General features: G+C 52.5%; 2 protein-coding genes across 3 annotated transcripts; both read right to left on the bottom strand.

Moving 5' to 3' along the window:
• Positions 1-1,061: 1,061 nt before the first annotated feature.
• QPCTL (glutaminyl-peptide cyclotransferase like) lies at positions 1,062-11,811 on the bottom strand. 2 transcript variants are annotated; one of them, XM_043997813.1, is made up of 7 exons: positions 11,473-11,811; positions 3,615-3,764; positions 3,015-3,296; positions 2,707-2,859; positions 1,731-1,830; positions 1,530-1,646; positions 1,062-1,380 (listed from the first exon to the last, which is right to left on the bottom strand). In XM_043997813.1, exons 1-7 carry the CDS (start codon positions 11,773-11,775, stop codon positions 1,235-1,237), a joined length of 1,251 nt encoding a protein of 416 aa, XP_043853748.1. In that variant the 5' UTR covers positions 11,776-11,811; the 3' UTR covers positions 1,062-1,234. The 2 variants fall into 2 exon arrangements, with proteins under 2 accessions (XP_043853748.1, XP_043853749.1); XM_043997814.1 differs by lacking the exon at positions 3,015-3,296.
• A 3,891-nt stretch (positions 11,812-15,702) lies between these two features.
• Positions 15,703-23,931, bottom strand: FBXO46 (F-box protein 46). Its single transcript, XM_043991368.1, has 2 exons — positions 23,820-23,931; positions 15,703-18,759 (listed from the first exon to the last, which is right to left on the bottom strand). Exon 2 carries the CDS (start codon positions 18,688-18,690, stop codon positions 16,798-16,800), a length of 1,893 nt encoding a protein of 630 aa, XP_043847303.1. The 5' UTR covers positions 18,691-18,759; positions 23,820-23,931; the 3' UTR covers positions 15,703-16,797.
• Between the last annotated feature and the right edge of the window lie 208 nt (positions 23,932-24,139).

Below are 24,139 nucleotides of genomic sequence, written 5' to 3'. Positions count from 1 at the left end.
AGAGGGAAAGGACCCTGGGCTTCTTTCCAGGGGAGTATAGGCTCAGTCAGGCCTGGTCAGGCGAGTAATCCATGTACTCTCACCTCCAGGGACAAGCCCAGCTTGGGACTCTGAGACCCTTGGCCACCAGGGATGTGCACCAGGGGGTGATGGGAGCCCCGCCCCCGGTAGCCAGAGGCCTCAAGATTGGCCAATTCCCTCATAGGTTCTTTTTTTCTTTTTTCTTCTTGTTGTTTTTGTTTTTTGGAGGGCAATGAGAGTTAAGTGCCTTGCCCAGGGTCACAGATAATAAGTGTCAAGTGTCTGAGGCTGGATTTGAACTCAGGTCCTCCTGAATCCAGGGCTGGTGCTTTATCCACTGTGCCACCTAGCTGCCCCCTCCCTCATAGGTTCTTGAGGGAAGCTGTGCCTCTTACAGGTGTGTGAGTGAGCAAGGAGACTGGGAACTGTTCACAGTCAAACCGCCTGGTTCTGTTTCCTCAGATGTAAAATAGGGAAATGACAGCAGGGGCTACAATGAGGATCAAAGGAGATCAGCACTGTCCAAGGATCAAAATAGTCTTAGGCACTTATTAGGTGCCTATTCTGAGCTAGGTGCTCACAGTAGGTGCTTAACAGGCTGGCCAAAGTGAACAATAGTCACGCTGGTGGTTGCACAGCAAGCTACATTTGTACATGTTACCTCCTGTGACCCCCAGAACAACCAGGACAAGGTGCAGTATTGTAATCCTCACCTTACACATGAGGACACTGAAATCAGGTGACTTTCCCAGGGTCACACCCTGACCGGCACGCTCCATCTGCCTAGTGAAGGGTCCCTTCCTTGGAGGCTCAGCTTGGGTGCCAGGGCCTCGCTGGTCCCTTCTCCCAATGTCCTGCTATTTGCTTATCTCTTCAATTCTGCGAGTTCTCTGCGGGTTCTCCTTCCCAACCTTGTACCCCCAGGCCCTAGCACACAGCAGGGGCTTAACAAACGGTTGCTAGCCCCCCTCAGCTGGGCAGCTCACTGCAGGCAGGCCCCTCAGACCGAATGAACAAAGCCAGAGATACAAAAAGGAGGATTTTTCTCACAGTAGCACGTTTGAGTAATCAATCCCTGAGGGTCACAGTCTGGCTGTTCCTGCCCCCACTGCCTGGAAGGGTCAGTCCATGGGTTTCTGGGGGGCCCCTCTGGGGCAGGAGCTCAGAACCAGCCTTGCTCCGGGGCCCTGACATAGAGCCGGTTGTCCAGGGGCTAGAGGCCCAAATACTCAGCCAGGAAGGTGGCCAAGATCCGACTGAGGTTGTGTACTGTGGGCGGATGCAGGTTGGCTTCAGTGTCAGCTGGCGTGTGCCAGACGGCTGGGAAAGGTGTGGGGATGAGGTGCAGAATGGGCACGCCTGGAGGGAGAGAGGCAGAGGCGGTGAGACACCCCCTCCTCCCAGCCAGGCGGGCCCCGTGAGAAGCCACCCCTTTGGCTGTCTGGCCTCAGAGCACAGATGTGAGGGCCAGACCGGGCCAGGCCAGGGATGCAGAGACACATACTCACCTCTCCGCAGGAAGGGGACGTGGTCGTCGTCCACAGCCCCGTAGGGTGGTCCTTGCTGGAAATACATCACCTCCTGAGGATGGGACGCCAGAAGCCCCAGCTGGTGCAGCCTCTTCTCTGCAGGGGAAAAGAGGAGGGAGGGTCAGAGAGAGGCCCCCCTCAGGGAGGGCCTGCTCCCTTCCTCCCCCTGCCCCCCATTACCTATTGAGCTAAGCCGCTGGAACCAGGGGGCTGTGCGGGGGAAGTGACTCTTAATGACGGGGTCGGGGGCTCCCAGCAGGTCCAGGAGGACAAACATTTCCTGGGACAGACACACAGAGAAGTGGGGGGGGGGACGGAAGAAATATCAGCTCCCCTTGCCCTGCCAACGGCCAGACTGGTCAGGAAGGACTTGATCCTCCACTGGGTCCATATGCAGAGACCGAGCCTCTGGTGGTCTTCCTGCGTCTGCCCATGTAACTGCTCCGGTGATTCCTGGGCCTCCTAGGAGCTGGCAGGGAGGCTGGGGACCCCTATGCCAAGGGGCCAGCTTAGGCCAGGCTCCTGCACGAAGCCAGGATGCTGCCCTCTCCCCAGGGCTGGGTGTCCTTCACTCCCTGCCTCTGGCCTTGGGGGCCCAAGGCTTCTTGTGGGTCCCCTCCCAGCCTCTGGTCATTCAAACCCCATGCAGCTGGTGGCCCACTGGGGAGAGTGCTGAGCCAAGAGTCAGGAAGACCTGAGTTCAAATCTAGCTTCAGACATTTGGTAGCTGTGTGACCCTGGGTAAGCCTCAGGTTGCCTCAGTTTCTTCAACTGTAAAGTGGGGATGATAATAGCACCTACCTCTCAGGGTCATTGGGAGGATCAGATGAGATCACATGTGTAAAGCACTTAGCATAGTGCCTGGCACATAAGCAGGTGCTTAATAAATGCTTATTCTTACCCCCAGGAAGAGGATTCAGACATCCAGCCCTGACCTCCCAGTTCTAGCCCACCCTTGACTTTGAAGTTTCCCCACATTTCTCCTGGACTGGAGCCCAAAGGAAGGGATGTAAACCACTTGGTTGCTAAGGGGGGAGCCCTGGAGGAAAGGATAGAAACACGGAGAGAAGAACGAATGCTTACAGACGGTCTGAGGCTGGGAGAAGAGGGAAGGAGGAGGGATGGGGATCCCCCCACTCACACTCCAAGCACTCACAATCGCCTGGATCTCTGAGAAGCCAATGCCATGGGGTGTCTGCTCCATGCGCTGGGCCAGGTGGCGGGCCCCATAAAGAGAGTCTTCTGGCCCCCATTCTTTCAAAGCCTCCTCCCCATCCAGGAAAAGGAGCTGGAGGGTCACAGGAGCCCCCTGTCAAGAGAGATTGAAGAGCCATCAAGAACAGGAAGAAGGCAGAGGTCACCCCTTCCTCTCTGCCTCCCCCCAAACCAAGCTTTAGCACTAAATATTCTTCTCTGTTCTGGAAAATCCTCCAGGGTTATCCCTCCCTCCCTTGTTCTCATTACCTGGTCCTTAGAACGGACAAGTTGAGGGTCAAGGGCACGGGCAAGCTCAAGAAGCAGAGCGCAGGGCACAGCAGAGTCTGTGGCACCCAGGAAGGGGGGTGCACCTGGAGGGAAGAGCTTGGAGTCCAAGTGGCAGGCCAGGGTCAGGCGGCGCGGGGCTTCTGGGGACAGCGTGGCCACCACATTGGCGAAGGCCACAGGCCCCACTGGGGTTGGGGCTGAGAAGGCATCCACATCCACCTGCCAGCCAGCACCTAGAGCCCGGAGTTCATCCTCTAGGAACTGTGGGTACAGGATGGGGGCCTAGTGGGCCAGGTGCCTGGGTCCTGCTATGAGTCTGGGGGCCTAGTGGGCCAGGTGCCTGGGTCCTTACTAGAGATCTAGAGATCTAGGAGGCTCCAGACATCTGCATCCTGTGTACAAGTAGAGTAGGGAGGAATTGGTGGTAGGGACCCTTAGTTTGTTCAAGGGATGAGGAGGGTGGGCTCTGAAGTCCAGGATGCCTAGTGCCTGTCTGTGGGTCTGGGAAGGAACTAGAGGATTTGAGATTCCCAAGCCCACCCTACACCCTCTTTCCTCCCAGGCCCTTCTCTTCCTTACCTGTCGGACCTTCAAGTTCCCAGGACTTCCTGGTGTCCTTTCAACCAGTAGGGGCTGAAGGTACTTGCCCCAGAGGCGTTGGGGGTCCAGTTGTTCTAACAGCGCCCGAAGGTGGCCTTCAGGGAGGCTTCGGCCCGGCCGGGACTGGGACTGGGAAGAGAACCGCCAGGCCTTAGAGATAGACCTATGGTTCCCTCCCCATCCCCGCCCTCTATTCTGCCTCCTTGAGGCCGTCCTCTGCCCACACTAATTCTAAATGTCCCCCACAGTCCGAAGCATCACAGACCCTTGGAACATCAGGAAACACAGAATGCTGAGGTCCTAGAACTGTGGGAACTACAGGATGTTTAAATCAGGACATGTTGGAACAAGAAGAATCAGAGACCACTAAAAATGTGGAATTTCTTTAAAGAAACTGACGATGGAAAGAAAGGACCCACGGTACAAGAACCTGCAGCAGCCCTTTTATCGTAACAAAGCACTAAAAACTAAGGGAAAGTGTGCATCACTGGGGGATGGCTGAACAAATGGCCCATGGATGTAATGGAATATTGTAGTGCTCTAAGAATGGCAAAGGATGGTTAAAGAGAAACCCCAGAAGATTTGTATGAGCCAATTCAGAGCCAAGTGAGCAGAAACATGAGATGATGGATTTAAAGACTCCAACATTGTACAGGAGAACCACTGTAAAGGAGTTAAGAACTCCGGCCAAATCAACAGATGACCAATGGTGATTCTGGATTCCAACACTCCCAGCGTGTGAATTTCTTTTCCTGGCTCAATGCCTTTGAGATGTCCTTTCCCCATGTCTGGAATGTTCTCTCCAACTCCCCCCCCCCCAACTCAAATCCCACTTTCTGTAGGAGGCCTTTCTGGGTCTTGTATGTACACAGTTGTTGGTACATGGTCTCCCCCAGTTAAAATAGGAGCTACTTGAAGACAGAGACTCTCTTTTTGCCTTTCTTTGTATGAAGAGCCTGTGTTGACTGGCTGATTATATTTGGTTACAAGGAAGGGCATTTTGGGGTGGGAGGTGGGGAAGAGCATGGTCAGTAATACTGATGCCAAAAAGAAAAGATCATTAATGAAACTTTTTTTAAATGGACAGAGAACAGAAAGCAATTCAGAATAAGAATGAGACAGGTAGGATAGCTCTGAAACTAAGGCATTAAGTTTGTTCATACACACACACACACACACACACACACACACACACACACACACACACATTTAAAACCCTAGCCGTATATTATAAACTTGTATTTCTTGCACAGTCCTTTTTTCTGTTCTTTGTATGTGAAAATGCTCATGTCTGTTAATTTCATAATACAAATAATTTTTCCCCCAAAAGGATGACAGAATTTTAGAATAATAACTCTGTAAATAGCAGTCTGTGAATGTCAGAATCTTAGAACTTGAGAACATCAGAGCTGGAATTTGGAACTCTACCCAAAAAGGTTACTAAACTCTGCAAACCCTTCAACATACCAATAGCACTACTAGGCCTATACTCCAAAGAGACCAAAGAAAGAAGAAAAGGACCCATGTATACAACAATATCTGTGGCAGCTCCTTTTATCATGGTGAACAACTAGAAACCAAGGGGCTATCTACTTATTGGGGAATGGCTAAACCAGTCATGCCGGGTAAGTGTAATTACTGTCCCATAAGAAATGGCAAAGCACTAGTTGTGTGACCTTGGGTAAGTCACTTAACCCCAATTGCCTCACTAAAAAAACAAACAAACAAGAAATGGCAAAGCAGACAGCTTCAGAGAAACCTAGGAAGAGCTATATGAACTGATGCAAAATGACACAAGACCAAGCAGAAAGATGATTGCTATAAGCTTGGCAACACTGGAAAAGACAACTTCAAAGGATTCTGGGACTGTGATCATGGCAATGATAAACTGATTCTGGAGGGCTGAAGATGAAGCAGCTACCTGCCTCCTGACAGAGGGGAGATGTAAACAAAATGCAGAATAAGACATACATTTTTAGATAAAACCAATGAGGGAATTTGACTTTGTTGCTGTGGTTTTGCTTTTTCTCTTTTGCTTTTCTTTCTTTTTCCCTTGTTCCTTTTCCCTTCCTTCCTTCTCTCCCTTCCCTCCTTTCCCTTCCTTCAATTCCTTCTCTCCCTTCCTCCCTCCCTCTCTTCCCTCTCACCAGTTTCATGGGAGGGGGAAGCAGAAGGAAGAGAGACTCAATGAGCAATTAATGGGTAGTCAATGATTGTTTGATTAATTATATAATCGATGGTTAATTAATAGAGGGGGGAAAGAATATTGGAGTTGGAAAAGGACCTGAGATACCAGCTAGTCCACTTTCCGGAATATCATTGAGAAGGAGAAGGAAAGAAGCAGGTCTAAGGAGAACATCTGAGGCTCTTTGGGGGAGGGCGGTGAATGGTAAACAGCTGCTTGGTCATCGCTGGAGTCGTCCACTAAGGAAGGGAGGCAGTAGATCCAAGGTGCCCTCAGGGAGAAGGCAGCAGCAGCGGGGAGCATCAGGAGTGAACTGGAGATTCTGGGAGGTGAGGATGAGGATGAGGAGGGAGAGCTTTCTGGGAAAGGGAGCCAACCAGCACACAGTCAGGCACAGTGATGGACTGTAATGTGTGAGCAACATTGAGAAAACCAGATCTCAGAAACCAGTTAGAATGAGGCTGGAAGGGGCAGCGAGGTGGTGCACTGGATAGAGCACCGGCCCTGGATTCAGGAGGAACTGAGTTCAAATCTGGCCTCAGACATTGACACTTACTAGCTGTGTGACCCTGGGTAAGTCACTTAACCCCAATTGCCTCACCAAAAAAAAAAAAAAGAAAAGAAAAGGAGAATGAGGCTGGAAGGGCAGGCCAAGGCCTCGTGGCAGGGGGCCTTAAACACCATAGGGGGTTACATCAGATCCTAGAGATAACAGGGAACCACTGGGGTTATTGCATGGGGATGGGGTGTGGTGGTCAGATCACAATTTAGAAAACTTAGTTTGACAGCTGAGTGAGTGGAGGATGGATTAGAGTGGAAAGAGGGGGAGACAGGGAGATGAGTGAGAAAGCTACTGCAATAGGACAGGTGAGAGGCAAGGAGGGCCTGGACCAGGGTGGAGGCTGTTGTGAGTGGAGAGAAAGGGACGTATGGGAGAGATGTTGTGGAGACAAACAAGATTTGGCAAGTAAACGCATTCATGGTTCGAGTGAGAATCAGAAGCTGAGGATGGCACCAAGGTTGCAAATCTGAGGGAATGAAAGGATGGTGGTGCCCTTGAAAAGAGCAGGGAAATTCAGAAGATGGGTTTTAAGGAAAAGTGTATTTTAGATACATTGAGTTTGAGATACCTATGGGACATCCATCTCAAAGTGTTGGTGAAGGGCAGCTAGGTGGCGCAGTGGATAGAGCACCAGCCCTGGAGTCAGGAGGACCTGAGTTCAAATCCTGCCTCAGACACTTAACACTTACTAGCTGTGTGACCCTGGGCAAGTCACTTAACCCCAATTGTCTCACCCCCCCAAAAAATGATTGTGGTTAAAGTGTTGGTGATGACAGGTCTAGAGCCCAGGAGAGAGACTAGGGCTGGGTATATATGTAGGAGTGAGAGAGATGATGATTGGACTCATACCATGAGATCATCAAGTAAGAGTATAGAGAGCAAAGAGAACAGGGCTTTGGGACAGGGCTTTGGGTACACCAACATTTAGTAGGTGAGAAATGGATAAAAATTATGCAAAGGAGTCAGACAGATAGAGGAACTAAGAAGAAAGTGTTGTAAAAATCCAGAAGGACAGAGGATCTTTGAGAAGAAATTGGTCAGAAGAGCCGGAGCCTACAGAGAAGTCAAGAACAAAGACCATTTGATCGAATGGTTGTGTGATGAAAAAAGCACTGGTAACATTGGAGAGAGAAATCTCTGTGCAATGCTAAGTTTAGAAGCTGGGTTGTAAGGAGTTATGAAGAGAGTGAGAGGAGACATGGAGGAAGCACCAAGTGTGGACTATCTTTTCAGGGAGTTTAGCTTGGAAGGTGAAGAGAGCTACGCAGGGGTAAATAGCAGGAAGACAGATCTAGTGAAGGTTCTTTGAGAATAGAGAAGACTTGGCTGAGTATTTGTAAATAACCAAGAAGGAGCAAGTAAATATGGAGAGAATGAAGATGAAAGAGTGGATGTTAGCAGGGAAATCTGCTGGGGAAGATGGGAGGGGAGGGGATTGGCTTTGGTAGGGAAAATGAGCACCTCTTCATCAGAGTTCTTCTCACTTCCCGGATCAATTACAAAATGTTGTTTGGCCCTTCTAATCTAGGCCCCTCCTACTTCTGAAAGGCCAGACAACAAATAATATTCATCAATTCTGTAACAAATCCCGTAATTCTGTTTCTATCTACAATGATCTCTTCCACATTGAAACTTTCCCCGTGGGGATTTTGATATATCAAGGGTCGACGTAAAAAAATTAAATGGGAATTTGGGGGGAGTTTTGCAGTAGCCACAGATGATATGCAAAGGCCAGCAGACAACACAGAAAAAGTTTAGAAACTCAGAAATGCATAAGATATAGATATAGATATGTGTGTGTGTTATTGTATAATATCAACATATTTTATCTCTTATACCATAATAATACAGACTTCTCTGCTATGAAGGGAGAGCCAGACAATTTTACTCAGACTTTCCAGATCACAGGGGCACCATGCCGCTAACCCCAGAAGATGTGGAAGGGATAACTACTTATTGAGCCCTCAACTTCTCGAATCACCAACTGCCTGAGCACTTCAAACTGTTCAAACTGTTGCCAGAAACATCTCAAACACAACCTGTCTAAACCTTTACCCCTAAGACTTTCCATCTTCCAAACTACCCTATTTCTGTCTAAGACACCACCATCTTCCTAGTGTGTCAGGTTTGTAAGCTCAGCATCATCCTGGGTCTCTCCCTCCCCCTTATCCCATATATCCAGTCAGGTGCCAAGTCCAGTCCTTTTCCACCTTTACAACATCTCTCAGCCAACCCCCTTCTCTTCACTCACACTGCTACCAAGATCATTTCCATTCCCCATTCACTGGTCTTTCTCACTCAGGTCTCTCCCCACTTGTCTATTCTAGACACAACCACCAAAGTTATTTTTCTTAGACCATGCGGCTCCCCTACTCAGCCAACTCCAGTGCCTTCTGATTGCCTCAACTCTTCTGGCCCCAGTCTCATTGGACGGCCTCAGTGGACATGACTCCCCTTCTGTACTCTGCAACACAGCCAAAGTGACCTTCTCAGATATCACATTATCTCCCCATCTCTTTTCTCCCCATGCCCAGAATCCACTCCTCTCTGCCTCATAGAGCACATCTCTTCCTTTAAGATGCACCTTAGCCACCTTCCTCTGCAAGAAGCCTTTCCTGAGCCCCCAACTGCTCCTCCCCTCCCTCCCAAGCTAAGGTGCATTTAGTTCCTTTGTATAAACAAATATATATTATATACATGTATTTGCATATTATGCTGTACATATCTTTTTAAGTACTTGTCTCTTCCTCCTAGACTGTAGACTCATTGTGAGTACAACTACTTTGTATATAGATATGTATTAACTTCATATTATATTTTTATATTTCAAGCCATTAAAGCCATTAAGATTTTTGGGATACTTTGTCTGTTTGTTGTCTCCCCCACAGGGTGGGTAAAGATTATTTCTTTCTTTGTATCGCCAGTGCTTGGCAAACAATAAGTGATTAATAAATGCTTAGTGACTGACTGCAAATCAACTTGAAAGAAATTGGATCGCCTCAGGGATCCATGCTTGGCTCTGATAGTTAATATTTTTTCATCAGTTATCTGAATAAAGACACAGATGGCACCCTAATCATATTATAGGTGATGATCAGGACCCAAGAAGATCATGAGAGGTTGAAATATTGGACAGGATAAAGGAAATTCAGTAAACATTAAGTCTGACCCTTGGCTTCAAGATGTCAGCTTCACAAGTAGAGTTTGGGGAGGCTGAAGCTAGACCAAGGTTCAAGTGAAGAATAGCTGGGAGTTTCAGGGGCCTGCAAGCTCAGTATGGGTATGGCATGGGGGGATGGGTGGGTCTAACAACCTACTGTGCTCTCCACCTACATTCAGGGAGGCCTAGCTTTGCGGAACAAGGAGTTGGTAGTTTTGCCATATGTATGTATAACTGGAGTACTGTGTTCAGGTGTGGGCGCCACATATAAGGAAGGCCCCTGTTACACTGGAGAGCATTCGGGGAAGGCAATTAAAATCTAGATGAGCCCTAAGCCAATGCCAGATAAGAATGGGCTGAAGGGGGGGGCAGCTAGATAGCACAGTGGATAGAGTGCCGGCCCTGGATTCAGGAGTACCTGAGTTCAAATCTGGCCTCAGACATTTGACACTTACTAGCTGTGTGACCCTGGGCAAGTCACTTAACCTCCATTGCCCCACCAAAAAAAAAAAAAAAAAAGAATGGGTTGAAGGGGCTGGTGATGTTTTAGCCAAAGAAGAAAACTGTGGGGGGCAGCTAGGTGTCGCAGTGGATAAAGTGCCGGCCCTGGATTCAGGAGGATGTGAGTTCAAATCCGGCCTCAGACACCTGACACTAGCTGTGTGACCTTGGGCAAGTCACTTAACCCCAATTGCCTCACCAAAAAAAAAAAGAAAAGAAAAAGAAAACCGTGTCCTGTCTATAACTCTAGAGGAAAAAAACAGGAGTTCTGGGGTATGCGGGTATGCATAGTATTTCTAAGAGACTGCAATTTAGGGGCAGCTAGGTGGCACAGTGGACAGAGCACCAGCCCTGGAGTCAGGAGTACCTGAGTTCAAATCTGGCCTCAGACACTTGACACTTGCTAGCTATGTGACCCTGGGCAAGTCACTTAACCCTCATTGCCCTGGGGGGGGGGGAAAGTTAAAAACTGTTTTTACATGTTATTGGGGGGGAAATAAAGTATATTTTAAAAGTGACCCTTGAAGCTGTCTTAAGGTTAGAGTCCAAAGGGGTGTGGGGATGAGCCATGTGGACCACTCTTCCAGTCTCTGAGGCTCCTAACCTTGGCACGATCCTGGACTCCTTAGCCTCCCTCACCCCACATGTCCAGTTAGTTGCCAAATCTGGCCATTTCTACCACTACATCTCTCCCATCTGACCCCTTTTCTCCATTCCCACATCTACCTCTTTACTTCAGGCCCTCGTGGGCCCCCACCCCAGATTCCTGTAATAGCCAATATCAATGGGTCTCCCTACCTTGGGTCTCTACCCTCTCCAGTCTACCCTACATCTTGCCACTGCTGCCAGGGCATTTTCCTGAAGCACGGATATGACCACATGACTCCTCTGCTCCTCCCCTCCAGGCGGGAATGCTAGTTTCTCCTGAATAAGGGTCAGTGTGTTTACTGGGATGTCAGTATCCTGTGGATGGGTGTACAGTGGGATCAGTCTTTCCTAGACAGGTGAGGGGGGCGATGGTAGATAGGTCTGTGTTGGTGGTGTCAGTCTCCCTAGGATCAGCGATGGGTGGTCAGGGTCATCTTACCCTAGTGGATAGGTGAGAAGGGGTCAATCTCTCAGAGATAAGTATGGGAGTGGTGATGTTAGTTTCCAATGAATTAGTAGGAGGTATTGTCTCTGACAGATAGATTGGGTGGGGAGGCTGTCAGTTTCCCCTGGGATTGGGGGTGGGGGGAGTGGTGACAGTCTTCCATGGGTCGGTGGAGGTGTCAGTATCCCATAGATCAATGTGGGGGATGTATCAGTCTCCTGAGGGTCAAGGGTGTGTGTCATTCTCCAGTGGGTTACGGAGCGGGGAGGATCAATAGTGTCAGTCTCCCAAGGGTCAGTCCGGGAAGGGCCCGCCCAGCTCCCCGCCCCCTCTCACCTGCAGCTCCGGGCCGCCGCTGCCGCTCCTCCTCCGTGCCGCCGCCGCTCCTCCTGCTCCTCTTCCCTTTCCTCCCCCTCCTCCCCTTTCCCCTCCCCCTCCCCCTGGTGCCCAGGCCACGTAGAGCCCGGTGCCCAGGGCCAGTGCCAGCAGCAGCAACGGCAGCGGTGGCCCGAGCAGCCGGCGCTGGAGCAGGGGCCGGGCCTGGGGAAGCTGGGGCGACTCGGGAGGACCGCGCTCCCAGCTCCGCCGCCAAGCTCGCCCCCCGCCGCCCCCGGGAGCCCCTCCGCTGCTTTTCCGCATGGCCCGGGACCTGCAGAGCAGCCTCTGCGGCCCGGGAAGCCGAAGTGTGCCCGTCACGCCACGCCCCTCCGGAAATAACCCGGCCAATGAGCTAGAACTGAGTAGCGATCGCGACCAATGGGAGGCCCCGGCCCAGACACACAAGGACACGCCCCCTTCCGCCTCCTTCGGTGGCACGATTGGCTCCGCGGAAGCCACGCCCACTCAAGTCTTCAAGGGGCACTTGCTCCCCTCATCCTACCTGTGGACTATTGGACACGCCCCCAATAGGTGTGATTCTGATTGGTTCTACAGTGGCTACACCGCCCAATCTTGCCGGCTCCTGATTGGAGGAGACGAAGGCGCGCTCCCCTTTAACTGGAGATGGTTGGGCCCAAGTCAGGGCTGGTCTAAATCCTTGGACGAGCTCCTTTGCTCTTGTAGGAGTCTCAGTGCGAGTCACCTATGAGCCTTGAGATCCAAGAAGCCTGAGCTGTTACCATTTGGAAGCAAAGTCAAAGGATACCTCTTCCAGCCGTCCCTTCGACTGCACGCTACGGGTAGACGTCCAGCTTAGACTTGGAGACCCGCAATATAAGGGAATCCCCACGTTCCCAGGCAGCCCAGAACATGCCGGGCATCGGGAATCCTTATCTGACCTCAAGCCGCCTCCGAGCTCTGCCCTCTGGGAACAAATAATTATATATATATATATATATATATATATATATATATATATATATATATATATATATATATATATATATATATATATATATATATAAAACAATTGTATAGTGCTTAAAAGTTTGCAAGGAGCTTTGCAAATATGATCTCATTTGATCCTCACAACAACCCTGTTGTTGCTATTCTCATTTTAAAGACTAGGAAACTGAGGCAGATAGGGTTTAAGTGACTCACCCGTGGTGAGACAGCTAGCAAGTGGCAGAGGGTGGATTCGAACCCAGGTCTCTCTGACTCCAGGTGAATTACTATCTCCACTGTACACCTCCAGTTTGCATGTTTATGCAAGCATAAAAGCAATGTGTTATTATGGAAAGAGCACCAGATTTGAAAACAGAGGACCGGGATTGAAATCATGCCTCTGTCCCATATTGCACATATGACCATAGGCAAGCCACTTCAGCTCTGGGCCTTGTTCTCTTCTATAAAAATAAAGGCTTGTCCAGCTCTAAACCAATGAACCTAAGATGCTTTATCTGGTCTCTCTTACATTATGATAACCCTTCAGATACTTGAAGACCACTATAAAGTGCCCCCCCCCAGAGTGAAGCATCCCCACTTCCTTCAGTTCATCCTCAGAAGGCAGGATGTCAACCTGCCCCATGACCATTCTGCACTATCCCGGCTCCCTTTCTCTGTGTGACTTTATTTTAGGATCCTAGATCTGAAGGTGGGAAGGACCTCAGAGGCCAATATGGTTTAACTCCTTCATTTTATTGAGGAGGAAACCCAGGGCCAGGGAACTTAAGTGTCTTAGCCAGTGTTGTCATCTGGAGCAGAAAATATCAGAGGTGAGATTTGAATTCAGGTCTTCTGGCTCTATAGCCTGAACTCTTTCCTTTGCACCTTTCTCTACTTTCTGAACCAGATTTGTGATTTCATTGGTTGGGGAATTCCCGATGAGAGCTCCCTCTACCAACGCAGGGTGTAGCTCTGCAACTAGAAAATTCCAGAGAGTTGTCTGCGGTCGATAGGAGGCTCTATGCCTTGCCCAGGGTGACACTAAGAATTCTGGGGGCTTTGGGGGCTGCCCCATCACACCACTGATACCAGTTCAGCTTTATATGTGTGTCTATGTAAACACACACATAACTTCCCTATAAACTGGCCTTCTTGAAGTTCCTCACACACTTCCTTAACTTTGCATAAACCCTCGCCCCCTGCCTCTTCTCACCCTCATAGCTTAGAATTCACCACTTCCCACATGAGAATTTTCCTGCTCTGGTTCCATCCCCAGGTGCTCTTGCCTCCCCTGCTTCCCCTGAGATTGCCTTGTATTTATTTTTGGATCTAGAGGTGGCTGGGTGGCATGTGGTCGGGAAGACTGGAGTCTGTATGCTCCCTCTATGGGCAGTGACGGGGATCCTGGCAAGTCCTTTAATCTTCCTTGGCCTCAGTGCTTTTGAAACTTCTTTTGGTTCCCATCTCCTGTGGGCTAGCCTTTTCCATCCCACCCTCTCCTTGCCTAGCCAGTCCAACTCTTTGTGAAACAGGGTGAAGTGACTTGCCCAGGGTCACATAGTCCAGTAAGTGTCAGAGGTCAAATTTTAACTCATAACAGTCTTCCTGATTGTGCTCTGTGCACTATGGCACCACCTAGAGGCCCATAACTTCTTTAAATAGCAATCCTGTCTTTAACACTAGTTACCAAGTGACTTAATTGGAGCCTGTTTCTTTCTTGTTAGGTAGCTGTAGCCCCTTGATCAGTGTGTTGTTGTGAGGGTCATATGAGGTCATGTAAGGCACCATCTAACCTTTAGATGCTATGGGAATGTCTGTTATTGACCAAAGCTCCTGGTTCTCTGTTCAGTCTTCCTGGATTCCTTTGGATGGTAAGGACCTTCCCCTGGGGAGCACCAGAACAGGGTGAGTGGGAAGTCAGGGGACCTTCCTTCCAGTTCCATCCCTGCTCTTTATCATCTCTACAATCTTGGTCAAGTCACAAGCTGGCAGAATTTGAAACAAAAGTCACCTCCAAAGCCATCCTGTTCAGTCCCCTCATTCTGAAGACAAGAAAACTGGGGCACAGTCAGTGGTCTCCCCCATGGCCACATAGAATTAAGTAGAAGAGGCTGGATTCAAACTCAGGTCCCCCCAACTTCAGGACACTGCCCTGACACTCATCTGTAAAGTGAAAGACATTGTACCAGAAGCCTTCTCAGGGCCCCTGCTGGCTCTGAAGCAATGATCTGCTGGCTGCACACAGTTTTGTTCAGCTGTTTTCAGCCATGTCAGACCCTCTGGGACCCCATTTGGGGTTTTCTTGGCAGATACAGGAGTGGTTTACCATCCCTCTCTGCAGCTCATTTTACAGGTGAGGAAACTGAGGCCAACAAGGTGAAGCAACTCGTCCAGGGTCACACAGCTACCAAGTATCTGAGCTCAGGTTTTTAACTCAGGAAGGCAAGTCTTCTTGACTCCAGGCCCAGCACTCTATCCACTGTACCAGCTGGCTGTCCTTTATTTATACCTTTCTTTTTTTCCTTTTCTTTTTTTTTTTGGTGAGGCAATTGGGGTTAAGTGACTTGCCCAGGGTCACACAGCTAGTAAGTGTTAAGTGTCCGAGGCCAGATTTGAACTCAGGTCCTCCTGAATCCAGGGCTGGTGCTCTATCCACTGCGCCACCTAGCTGCCCCTACACCTTTCTAATGTACCTTTGATATATTATAGTTATCAGTTTTGGTATCTTATCCCTATGGGCTAGACTGTCAGTGCCAGGGCAGAGATGGTATCTCAGCTACTCTGTATACCCTTCAGGGGTCCCCTGGTGCACAGTATATGCTTGGTGACTCTAGGGCCAATGTATGAGGGAAAGAAAACCCTGGGTTTGCCACCAGGGGACCTGGATTTAAATCCCAGTTTAGCTCATGGCCATCCCTGTGTGACCTTAGATAAGTTTCTTGTCCTCTCTGAGCCTCTGGTATCTGCTTCTCAATGCAGAATGCAGCACACTGGTCCCTGAGTTGGGGAGGACCCATCTGAAGATGACTTTGAGATTTTCAGTCTGTGATAATTAAAGCTTTACAGAAAGAATATATCATTTGAAGGAGATGATTTGTATCTCTAAACCCTAAGACCCTACTCATTAAAACATGGGTTACTGTCCTTCATCTTCCCAACCCAAAATGGGCCTCTGGATGCCTCCCCCCTCCCACTCCCTGAACACAGACCAGCCCAGGCCCAGGCTTATAAATAGTTGCTTTATAGAAAGGGCCGATTTCCAAACCAGCCAGACCGCCACACATGAGAAGCATTTGGAACCACAAAGATGTAAAAACAAACAAACAAACAAAAATCACCACGAAACAAATAAACAAACAAACAAAATATGAGAATGTCCCAGATTGGATTCCCAGCTTCCCCAGGAAACCCAGGAGTCTGCTTTTCTTCTGGGAGCCAAAGGGAAGCAAGCCTTGCCTGGCAAAGAGAGGACCAAAGCCCCCCAAGAGTTTCCTCTGAGTTGAAGTGGGAAACCCAGTAATTCCAAGCCAGGCTTCCCACCACTCTCAGAAAGGATTCACAGCTTTGGGATTGGGGGTTGCCTCAAATTGTGTGGTGAGGGGTAAATGGATTTAAATCTCAAAAAGAAATTTTTTTCCCTCCTTCCGACCCCAAGAAAAAGGGAGGGGAGATTTTATGGATGAGAGATTTGGGAGAAGATGCTGCTAATGTCTCTTCCAGAGACTGGAGAGAAACATTAGAGGGGCTGGGGGCTGGGGATCAGTGTGGAGACTGTCCTGCAGAGGGGACATCAGGGCCAGTTAAGGTAATAAGCAGTCTAGGGCAGGGGGCACAGGAGAATCAAGACAAAAAGGCCTGTGGAAAAAGTGGGGATCGGAGAAAATGGACAGATGGTCCCGTCGAGGGTATGGACAAGGCCTCAGTCTACTTACTCTGCTGGTAGGGCACTGGGGGGAGAGGCTGAAAGGGGATCGGGCCCCTGGCTCATACCCCAGCATCATCCCCATCTGGTAAGTCCAGATCAGAGAAGGAGAGGGGTACAGGGGGCTGAGATGAAGACAACACATTATTCTGAGATGCCCTTCTCCATTCCCGAGCCCCAAGACACCTTCGGGACAGGAGAATGTGAGAATTTCCACGTGTCTGTGGGGGCGGGGCTTAACTGACAAAGAGCCAATCAAAGGGAGGCGTCTCACGTAGGCTCTTCAATTCCCTGTTTGATTGGCTACCAATCGGTTGGGTTTTTTTTCTTTTCTTTTTGGAGGGGGGCAAGCCAAAGAGCGGTCTGGGGAGGGGCTGGGAGGGGGGGGGCGGGCACTCCCTCCCCCTCCCCTCCCTTCACCTGGCATCCTCGCGGCCAGGCCGAGAGCCCGCCAGTGTGTGGCAGGGCAGCACCCAGTTGTTATCATGCAGGCCCAGCCTGCAGCCCGGGGTGTCCTTGTCGGGCCGGCGGCAGCACATCCAGTAGGAGCGGCCGTAGGGCAGGTCATGGTGGTAGGGCTTGGGGTGCCAGCGGCACAGCGACACATCGCCCTTTTCGTAGCACTTGCGGCATTGCTTGCAGGGGTCGTCCCGGTAGAGCGGGTGGCGGCTCCAGCGGGAGTCTGTGGCCTGGACGCCGAAGGTCTCGATGACGCACTTGAAGTAGTGGCAGGTGCACTTGAGCGCGGCCAGGGCGCGGGTGGGCAGGTAGCCGAAGATCTTCACCAGGACGTGGTCGGGCAGCAGCAGCATGTACTGACGGGGCTCCAGCAGGCGCTGGATCTTGAAGCGGATCTCCAAGAAGTCGTGCGAGACGTGGTGGTAGAGGCGGCACAGCGAGGCGTCGGGGGCGGCGCCGGCCGCCTCCCGTTCCCCGCCCTCCGGTGTGGGGGCCGCCGGTGCCTCAGGGGCGGCCGGGGCCTCGGGCGCCGGCTCCCCCCGGGCCGGCAACAGGAAGAGCTGCCCGGGGGGCGGCGGCTCCTCGGGGCTCACGGTCAGGCACACCGTCTCCTCCTTCACCGTCTTGGCGCCGTCCTTGCCGAAGAAGACGCACTCGTCCACCACGCCGGTAACCACCACGTCCACGTGGAAGCCGGCGGCGCCCGCGCCCCCGCACTCTCGAGTCCCGGCTGGAGGCGGGGGCGGGGCCGGGGGCTTGTCCCCCGCGGCTGCGCGCTCCGGAGGGCCCTCGGGGCGCGCGGCTCCCGCAGCCTCCCCGTCGCCCGCCTCGTCCGCCCGGGCCAGCAGAAAGTCCACGTTGCTGGGCAGGGCGTCCCGGGACGGGCTGATGAGCTGGTACAAGTCACAGGTGATCTTGTCCTGGGCCCGGCTGCTGGGCCCCGGCCCTCCGGCGTAGGCGCACCCGGGCCGGCTGCCAGAGCCCGCCCCTGGTTGGCCGCCCTCCGGGGAGCGGGGCTCACGGCCGCTGGAGATTCGGAAGGCGATGCGCACCTCGCCAGAGCCGCCCCCACGGCCCCCGTCCCCCGGGCGCACCTCCTCCTTTCGAAGCCCATCACGCCGGGCCTCAAAGTGGGCCACGGCCTCGGCCACGCGGCTGCAGTCGCCGCCGGGCCGCCGCTCCCCGCCAGAGCCCTGCGCACCCTGCTCTGCGGCTGACACGAACACCACTGGGGTGGGGGCCCCGGCGCGGGGGTAGCTCTGCAGGGCCAGGGCAGCCCTCTGCTCCACCAGGGCCACCATCTCGGCCACAGAGAGCAAGTCCACGTCCTCGGGGGCACCGGCGGCTGCCTCTGAAGGAGCTGGCAGCTGTTGGTCCTCCTCGCCCCCGCCGTCGGGGGGCTTCCCGGGAATGGGCCGGGGCTTGGTGGAGTCAAGGCAGCGGCGCCTCCGCTTGGCCTTGGAGCTGTCACTGCCCCAGTGGCCCTTGACCTTGCCGGCACTGGCCCTGCCGGCTCCCCCACCGCACTGGTGGGCCACAAAAAAGGCCACCTTCTCCTTAGTGTTGCCCGGCTTGATGACGTACCAGGTATCCAGGAGGACCCGGCCCTCCTCCCCAGGGGCGGTGGAAAGCAGAGGGGCTGCGGGGGCTGCTGGGGCTGGAGGTGTGTTCTCGGATCGGGCCAGCCCATCGCCAGGGCCGATGCTGCTACCGCTTCCGGGCTCAGGGCAGGCAGGGGGAGGCGGTGGCTTGCGGGCTGAGGGGGCGGCTGAGCGGGGCTGATTCTGAGAATAGGTCCCAAAGGGCCGAGGGCACCAAAGCTGCACTGGAGACAGGCTGCCGGGGTCCATGGCTGTTGGGCCGCAGGGTCACCACATGCTGAAGACCCGGCCGGTGGAGGCGAAGGCACCCAGAGCCACCTGTGGAAGGGAAGAGAGACAAAGGGATCTGCAAACGGCTGGGGAAAGGATCTGGTTTTGTTTGTTTTTAGCTGAGCAAAAAAGTCTCAAAGTTGGGAGAACTCATCATATGGAACTCCAAAGCCACAGGGAACCTCAGAACACAGAACCCCTGGCTTGAGATGGATAAGTGGCATAAGGCAAAGTGTATGACATTTGGAGTTTGGGGAAGGGGTTCAGATCTTGCCTTTTACCCTTCCCTTGGGAAAGGCACTTTCCTTCCTGTGGGTCTCTGTTTTATTTCTATTCACTGGCCTAGGACTCACCCAGTGATTCTTGCTGTGGGATTTCTGAGGGCTGTATGGGGAGGTCAGATACCACAGCCATCTGGGGGCCTGCCGAAATCATCACAGCAGATGGCAATGAGCTGAAGGAACTGGTGACTGTCAAGCCGGAGGAAAGAAGGCTTGGATTTGGGGAGGGGGATGTCTTCAGCAGAGGGCTTAGACTTCAGGTAAATCGAGAATGGATGGGTACATGGTGCAAAGAGGCAGCTTTGGACTAGATGGAAGGAAAAACTTGGAGAACTGTCCCCAAGTGTGATAAATGGTCTGACTGAGGGACTTTTCATGCTTTTCTTCTCCCTGGAGAGCTTCAGAAAGAGACTGGCTGCTTCAGGGGAAAGGCTAGAGTGGGGATTCAGGTACTGGGCCAGAGGTCCTTAGGACACACCAGGCTCCAAGCAGCATAGATTTGAAGCTGGAAAGAGCCCCACCCCACCCTTATTTTACCGAGGCTCAGAGAGGAAGGGATTGCTCTGGCCAAGTCACTAAGCAAATGGCCCCTTCCACTGCACCCTTTGTCTCCTTGGCACACTTGGCTGCTCCCAACCCACGCCCCCTCTTCTATAGCCCTGTCTGGCTCACTGCACCCAGCACGCTTCTCAAACATCCCGGCAAGAATTTGCAGCACTGCCCACAGTTATGGATTCCAGGGCCCACTGGCCAGAAGGAAGTGGAAGGAAAGGGAATACTTGTCAAGGCTCTTGGAGCTAGAAAGAAAGGACCCAATAAGATCATGGGGTACAAACTCATTCTACACAGGAGGAAACTGAGGCCCCCAGAAGCAGGGGACAAGGTCACAGAATCAGGGACTGCAGAGCCGTGACTGATGCCAGAGCATCCTGCCTCAGTCTGGGTTTTCCGGATAGTTGCCTGGCCTGTTCAAATGGACACAGCACCCCTCTAGGGCTTGGGTCCTGCTGCTTCCTCCTGGCTCAAAGGGTCCCACATCTGCCCCGGTTGGTTTCCCCAACTTCCCAACCCCGAAATTCTGGCACCCAATCCACTCCACGGTGGTCCTTTCACCCAGACTCCTCCCCAATTAGAGGCAGAGAGATTTCGTGCTGACAGAGCCCTGGGAGGTCATTCTAGACCAATCCTTTATTTTACAGATGAGTAAACTCAGGCCCAGAGAGGCAGTGACTTGCACAAAGTCACATAGCTGGGCAGCAGCATGGCCCAGGGCTCGCGACTCCAAATACAGAACTCCCCCTCCCACCTCCCCCAGGAGGCCACCTGGTCCGCACACCTTCCACACACTCCGCACCCCTTCCACACACTCCGTACGGTTTAGAGGGAAGCCCAGAGCGTAGGAAGTCAGAGCGCATGCGCCTGAAGTGCGGGCGGGAGGAGGCCACGCCCCCTCCTCGCACTCCAGGCGCCCTGGCTCCCGCCCAGCCTTCGAGTGAAAGGAAGGCGAGAGGGAGGGGGAAAGATGGGAAGGGTGGAAAGTCGAGCTGTCCCGGGAGCCCGCGCTACCACTCACTCCCCGCCCCTTTGTTGACAGACTCGCGCATGACGGCGCGGCCCAATGAGAAGCCGCCGTTCGGGGCCATGCCCATATATGGATGGACATCGACGAGAGGGCGGGACTGAGGTGTGAGTATGTGAGGGGGTGGGGGGAGGGGAAGGTGTGCACGAGCTGGCCAGGGAGCGTCCTCCAGTTACTAAGCCCGCACTCTCCCGTGCGGAAGGAGGGGGATGGACTCATGTCCTCCGCGGATCTTTCTTATCGAGGCTCCCTGAACTCGTCCTCCCGCCCCCACCACCCCCCGCCAACCCCCGCCGTGGACTAGGAGGGATTTAAAGAGCAGAGCCCACACTGAAATAGACATTCAAAAGGCAAAGAGAAGTGGGTGGGAACCTGGCGGGGAGAGTTCGAGGGGAAGAGAGATCCCCGCTTCCCATCTAAGGCCCGGAAGCCTCGAGCTGCCCAGCTTCCCAGAAAATCGGGACCCCCACTCTCCTCCAGTTTCTCACAAAGCTCATACAGACCCACCAAATTAGTCTAGCAGCGTCCCATTCCTTGGGAGGGGAAACCAGCCCTAGAGCCGAGCTCGACCCCGCTTGATCCAAAGCGGAGGGCTTGGCCCCTGGCTCTCCCGGGAGTGCCCAGCACAGAGCAGGAGCCCAGGCCATGTCTGGCGGCTCCAGTCCGGCCCCTGAGCCCAAGGAGGGCGGGGCAGAGCATACATGGCAGGGCCAGGAGGGGCCAAAGAGACGTTCCCCCAACCCACCGAGTTCCAGGGGGCAAGGGATGTGCTTAGGGTCACAAGGCCAAGGCAGGACTATGTCCCCATCCCCCACCTCACTGCGACCGAAAATGACGGCAGCCCCTCCAGCTGGAGCAAAGAGTCTGGAGGGATCTGAGTTCAAATGTCACCTCTGGCACCTACAAGCTGTGTGACCTAGGAGCATTTAGTGACTTAACCTCCACTTTAAAATCGGGTCACAATGCCAGAAATCAGGCCATGCAGTGTACCTTAAAGTGTTATACAAATGTCATCTATGACCTTTTGTCCTTAGACACCCTCTCTCCCCACTCCCAATCCCCACTTCCAAAATGTTCCCTCAGGAGCTGAGAGGAAAGCAAGCTTCAGTTGGGAAAGACATTCCAGCTTCTGATGGCTGCTAGTGATTTTATGTACCTTCCAGTATCGGGTCCAGGCTACCCTGGAGCCAGTAATACCTAAGTTTGAATCCTACCACAGACACCACCCACTGCCTCTGTGCTCTAGATAAGCCATTTCACCCTGAACCTCAGTTTCCCCAACTGTGAAATGGTATAATAATAATACTTCAGAGAGTGATGGTGAGTCTCACATGAGAGAATATCTGTATGACACTTTGGAAACCTGAAAGTGCTTTAGAAATGTGAGCTGTTCTTGACATTTTTAAGTGAAATTTTATTGATAAACTTGTTATTATGACTATTTTCCATAATCCACAGGATAAAGGTCAAAATCCATTCAGTGCAGTAATCATTGAAGTGCCTCCTATGTGGCAGGTAGATGAACATCCATCCCTGTCTTAAGGGCTAACTTCTGAGTTTGGCATTCAAGGCTTCCACAATCAAGGCTCAACTTCTCTCTCCAGTCCTAGGCCCATTTCCCAGCCCCAATCACAGCCATGGAGACCTCTAGGTCAAGTGGTAAGTCTGAAAAACTTCCAGCCCTTATTCGAGGAGCTGCTGGGAGCCATCAGTACAAATCCTTGGCACTTACTACTGCTTTATACAGCCTCAGACTATGAGCAATGTGAGGCCAGGGACCAGTTCTCATTCCCTTCTCTTCATCTCAGGGGAGTTGGAAAGAAGCTTAGAGAGAGTGAGAGAAGCTTAGAATCAATCAGAAGGTATTTACAATCTAGAACATCCAGACTATATCTCAACTACAGGCCTTCCATTTTACAGATAAAAAAACTGAGGTCCAGAGGCAATGGGACTGTACTAGGGTCAAACAAAGGGATATGTCTAAAGCCAAATATCTATGCAAAACACACACACACATATATCCTGCCTCCCACTTCAGGGCTCTTTACTATTTCTTATGCTCAGGCACCCCATTCACTGGACCGAGGGCATAGGGACCCTTTGTCCTTGGTCCCCAGATCTCATCTTGATAGGCATCCTCAGGGACTTGAAAGATGAGAGGCTGACACCCAGATACGAAACCCAGCTCTGATTGCAGAAATAAGGGACGGACCTGGGTCAGGCCGGGCTGTGTCTTACTACCAGTTCCTTGTTTAGGAACAAAATCCCCTTTGCCCAGACCCAATCTCATGCCCTTCCACTTTTGGGGGTATCAGTTTCCCCAACTGTAAAATGAAGAAGTTAAACCAGACGTTCTCTGACACTCCATGTTCTAAGAACCATCTCGGCGCAGACACTTCAAGTTCTAAATTCCCTCCCTGTTCTGACTTGCCTGTTCCAAAGTTTCTTTCCACTCTAACATTCCCTGTTGTAAGGGTCCATCCAGCTCTGACATTCCATGTTCTAAGGTGCCTCTCAGCTCTGATATGCCATGTTCTACATACAGTCCGTTCCAGCTCTGACATTCCATGTTCTCAGGTCAATTCGGGTTCTGATATTCCATGTTCTCATATCCTTCCCAGCTCAGACATCTTGTGTTCTAAGTTCCCTTCAAGCTCCCCAATGCCCTGTTCTAAGGTCCCTCCCAGCTGGAACACCCTGATATCTGTAGGCCGCCCAGGCCCTCAGGCTCTCCGTAGCTCCCTAAACTCCCTTGGGCCGTCGGGACTCCCGCAGAGGTGAATGATATTGATGGTCAGGCTGGTCCCAGACCATGAATGGGGTGCTGATGGTCCAAGGGACCTCGGGGTGGCTGAGGTTTACGAGCATCTAATGATCTCTGGAGCCGTAAGGGGCCTTGACTTCGTACAAACACACCTGCCCCCTCCTCTCCCGATCGGGAAACTGAGGCCAAAGACACCCGCCCTTCCTTGCACAGGTAGGGAAACTGAGGCCGGATAAAGGCCAACCAGGAAGACGGGTGGAAGAAGGAGAGGAGGAGGCGGGTCTCCCAAAAGGTGCCCTCCCCACCCTCCAGGGTCAAGACCCCTGGGTCGGGGCGGGGCAGGAGTGAGGCCCCTTCCTCCCACCTGTCTCCCCTCCCCCCCAGGTGCCCCGCCCCCCGGTCCCGGTCTCCGAGCGGGGATGACCCCCGCGCCCGCCCGCGGGCCACTCCTGCCCGCCTCCCCGTCTCCCCCTTTCGGCCTTACCCGCTCCGGGCGCCCGCAGGTCGCTCCGCGCCAGGGGCTCCCCCCACTCACTCACTCCACTCACTCCACTCACTCGCCCTCCTGCCTCCACTTCCGGGTTCCCGGCGCGGGGCACGCTGGGAGTTGTAGTTCGACCCAGGGTCGGAGGGGACGGGAAGGGCGGAGGGGAGGGAGGGACTCCATTTCCCAGAAGACACTCTGTCGGGAAGGCCGGCGATGAAGAGCCGCGATCTTCTATGGGAATTGTAGTCCCCGAGCCGCCATTTTGGCCAGGATCCTCGTCCCTGTACATGGGGCTGTGAGCGCCACAGTGGAAAAAA

Source organism: Dromiciops gliroides, chromosome 3, assembly GCF_019393635.1.
Source record: "Dromiciops gliroides isolate mDroGli1 chromosome 3, mDroGli1.pri, whole genome shotgun sequence".
NCBI classification, from domain to species: Eukaryota; Metazoa; Chordata; class Mammalia; order Microbiotheria; family Microbiotheriidae; genus Dromiciops; species Dromiciops gliroides.
The sequence above is the reverse complement of the archived record's forward strand: the minus strand, read 5'-3'. Positions and strand labels throughout refer to the sequence as shown.

What these genes read in the sequence shown, in the direction of transcription:
- FBXO46 (XM_043991368.1), bottom strand. Translation starts at nt 18,690, where the DNA reads ATGGACCCCGGCAGCCTGTCTCCAGTGCAGCTTTGGTGCCCTCGGCCC.
- QPCTL (XM_043997813.1), bottom strand. Translation starts at nt 11,775, where the DNA reads ATGCGGAAAAGCAGCGGAGGGGCTCCCGGGGGCGGCGGGGGGCGAGCT. An exon ending in TTGTCCGTTCTAAGGACCAG is followed by an intron (nt 2,860 to 3,014) that starts GTAATGAGAACA and finishes CTCTCTTGACAG; the next exon opens with GGGGCTCCTGTGACCCTCCA. An exon ending in CCAGCGGCTTAGCTCAATAG is followed by an intron (nt 1,647 to 1,730) that starts GTAATGGGGGGC and finishes TTTCCCCTGCAG; the next exon opens with AGAAGAGGCTGCACCAGCTG.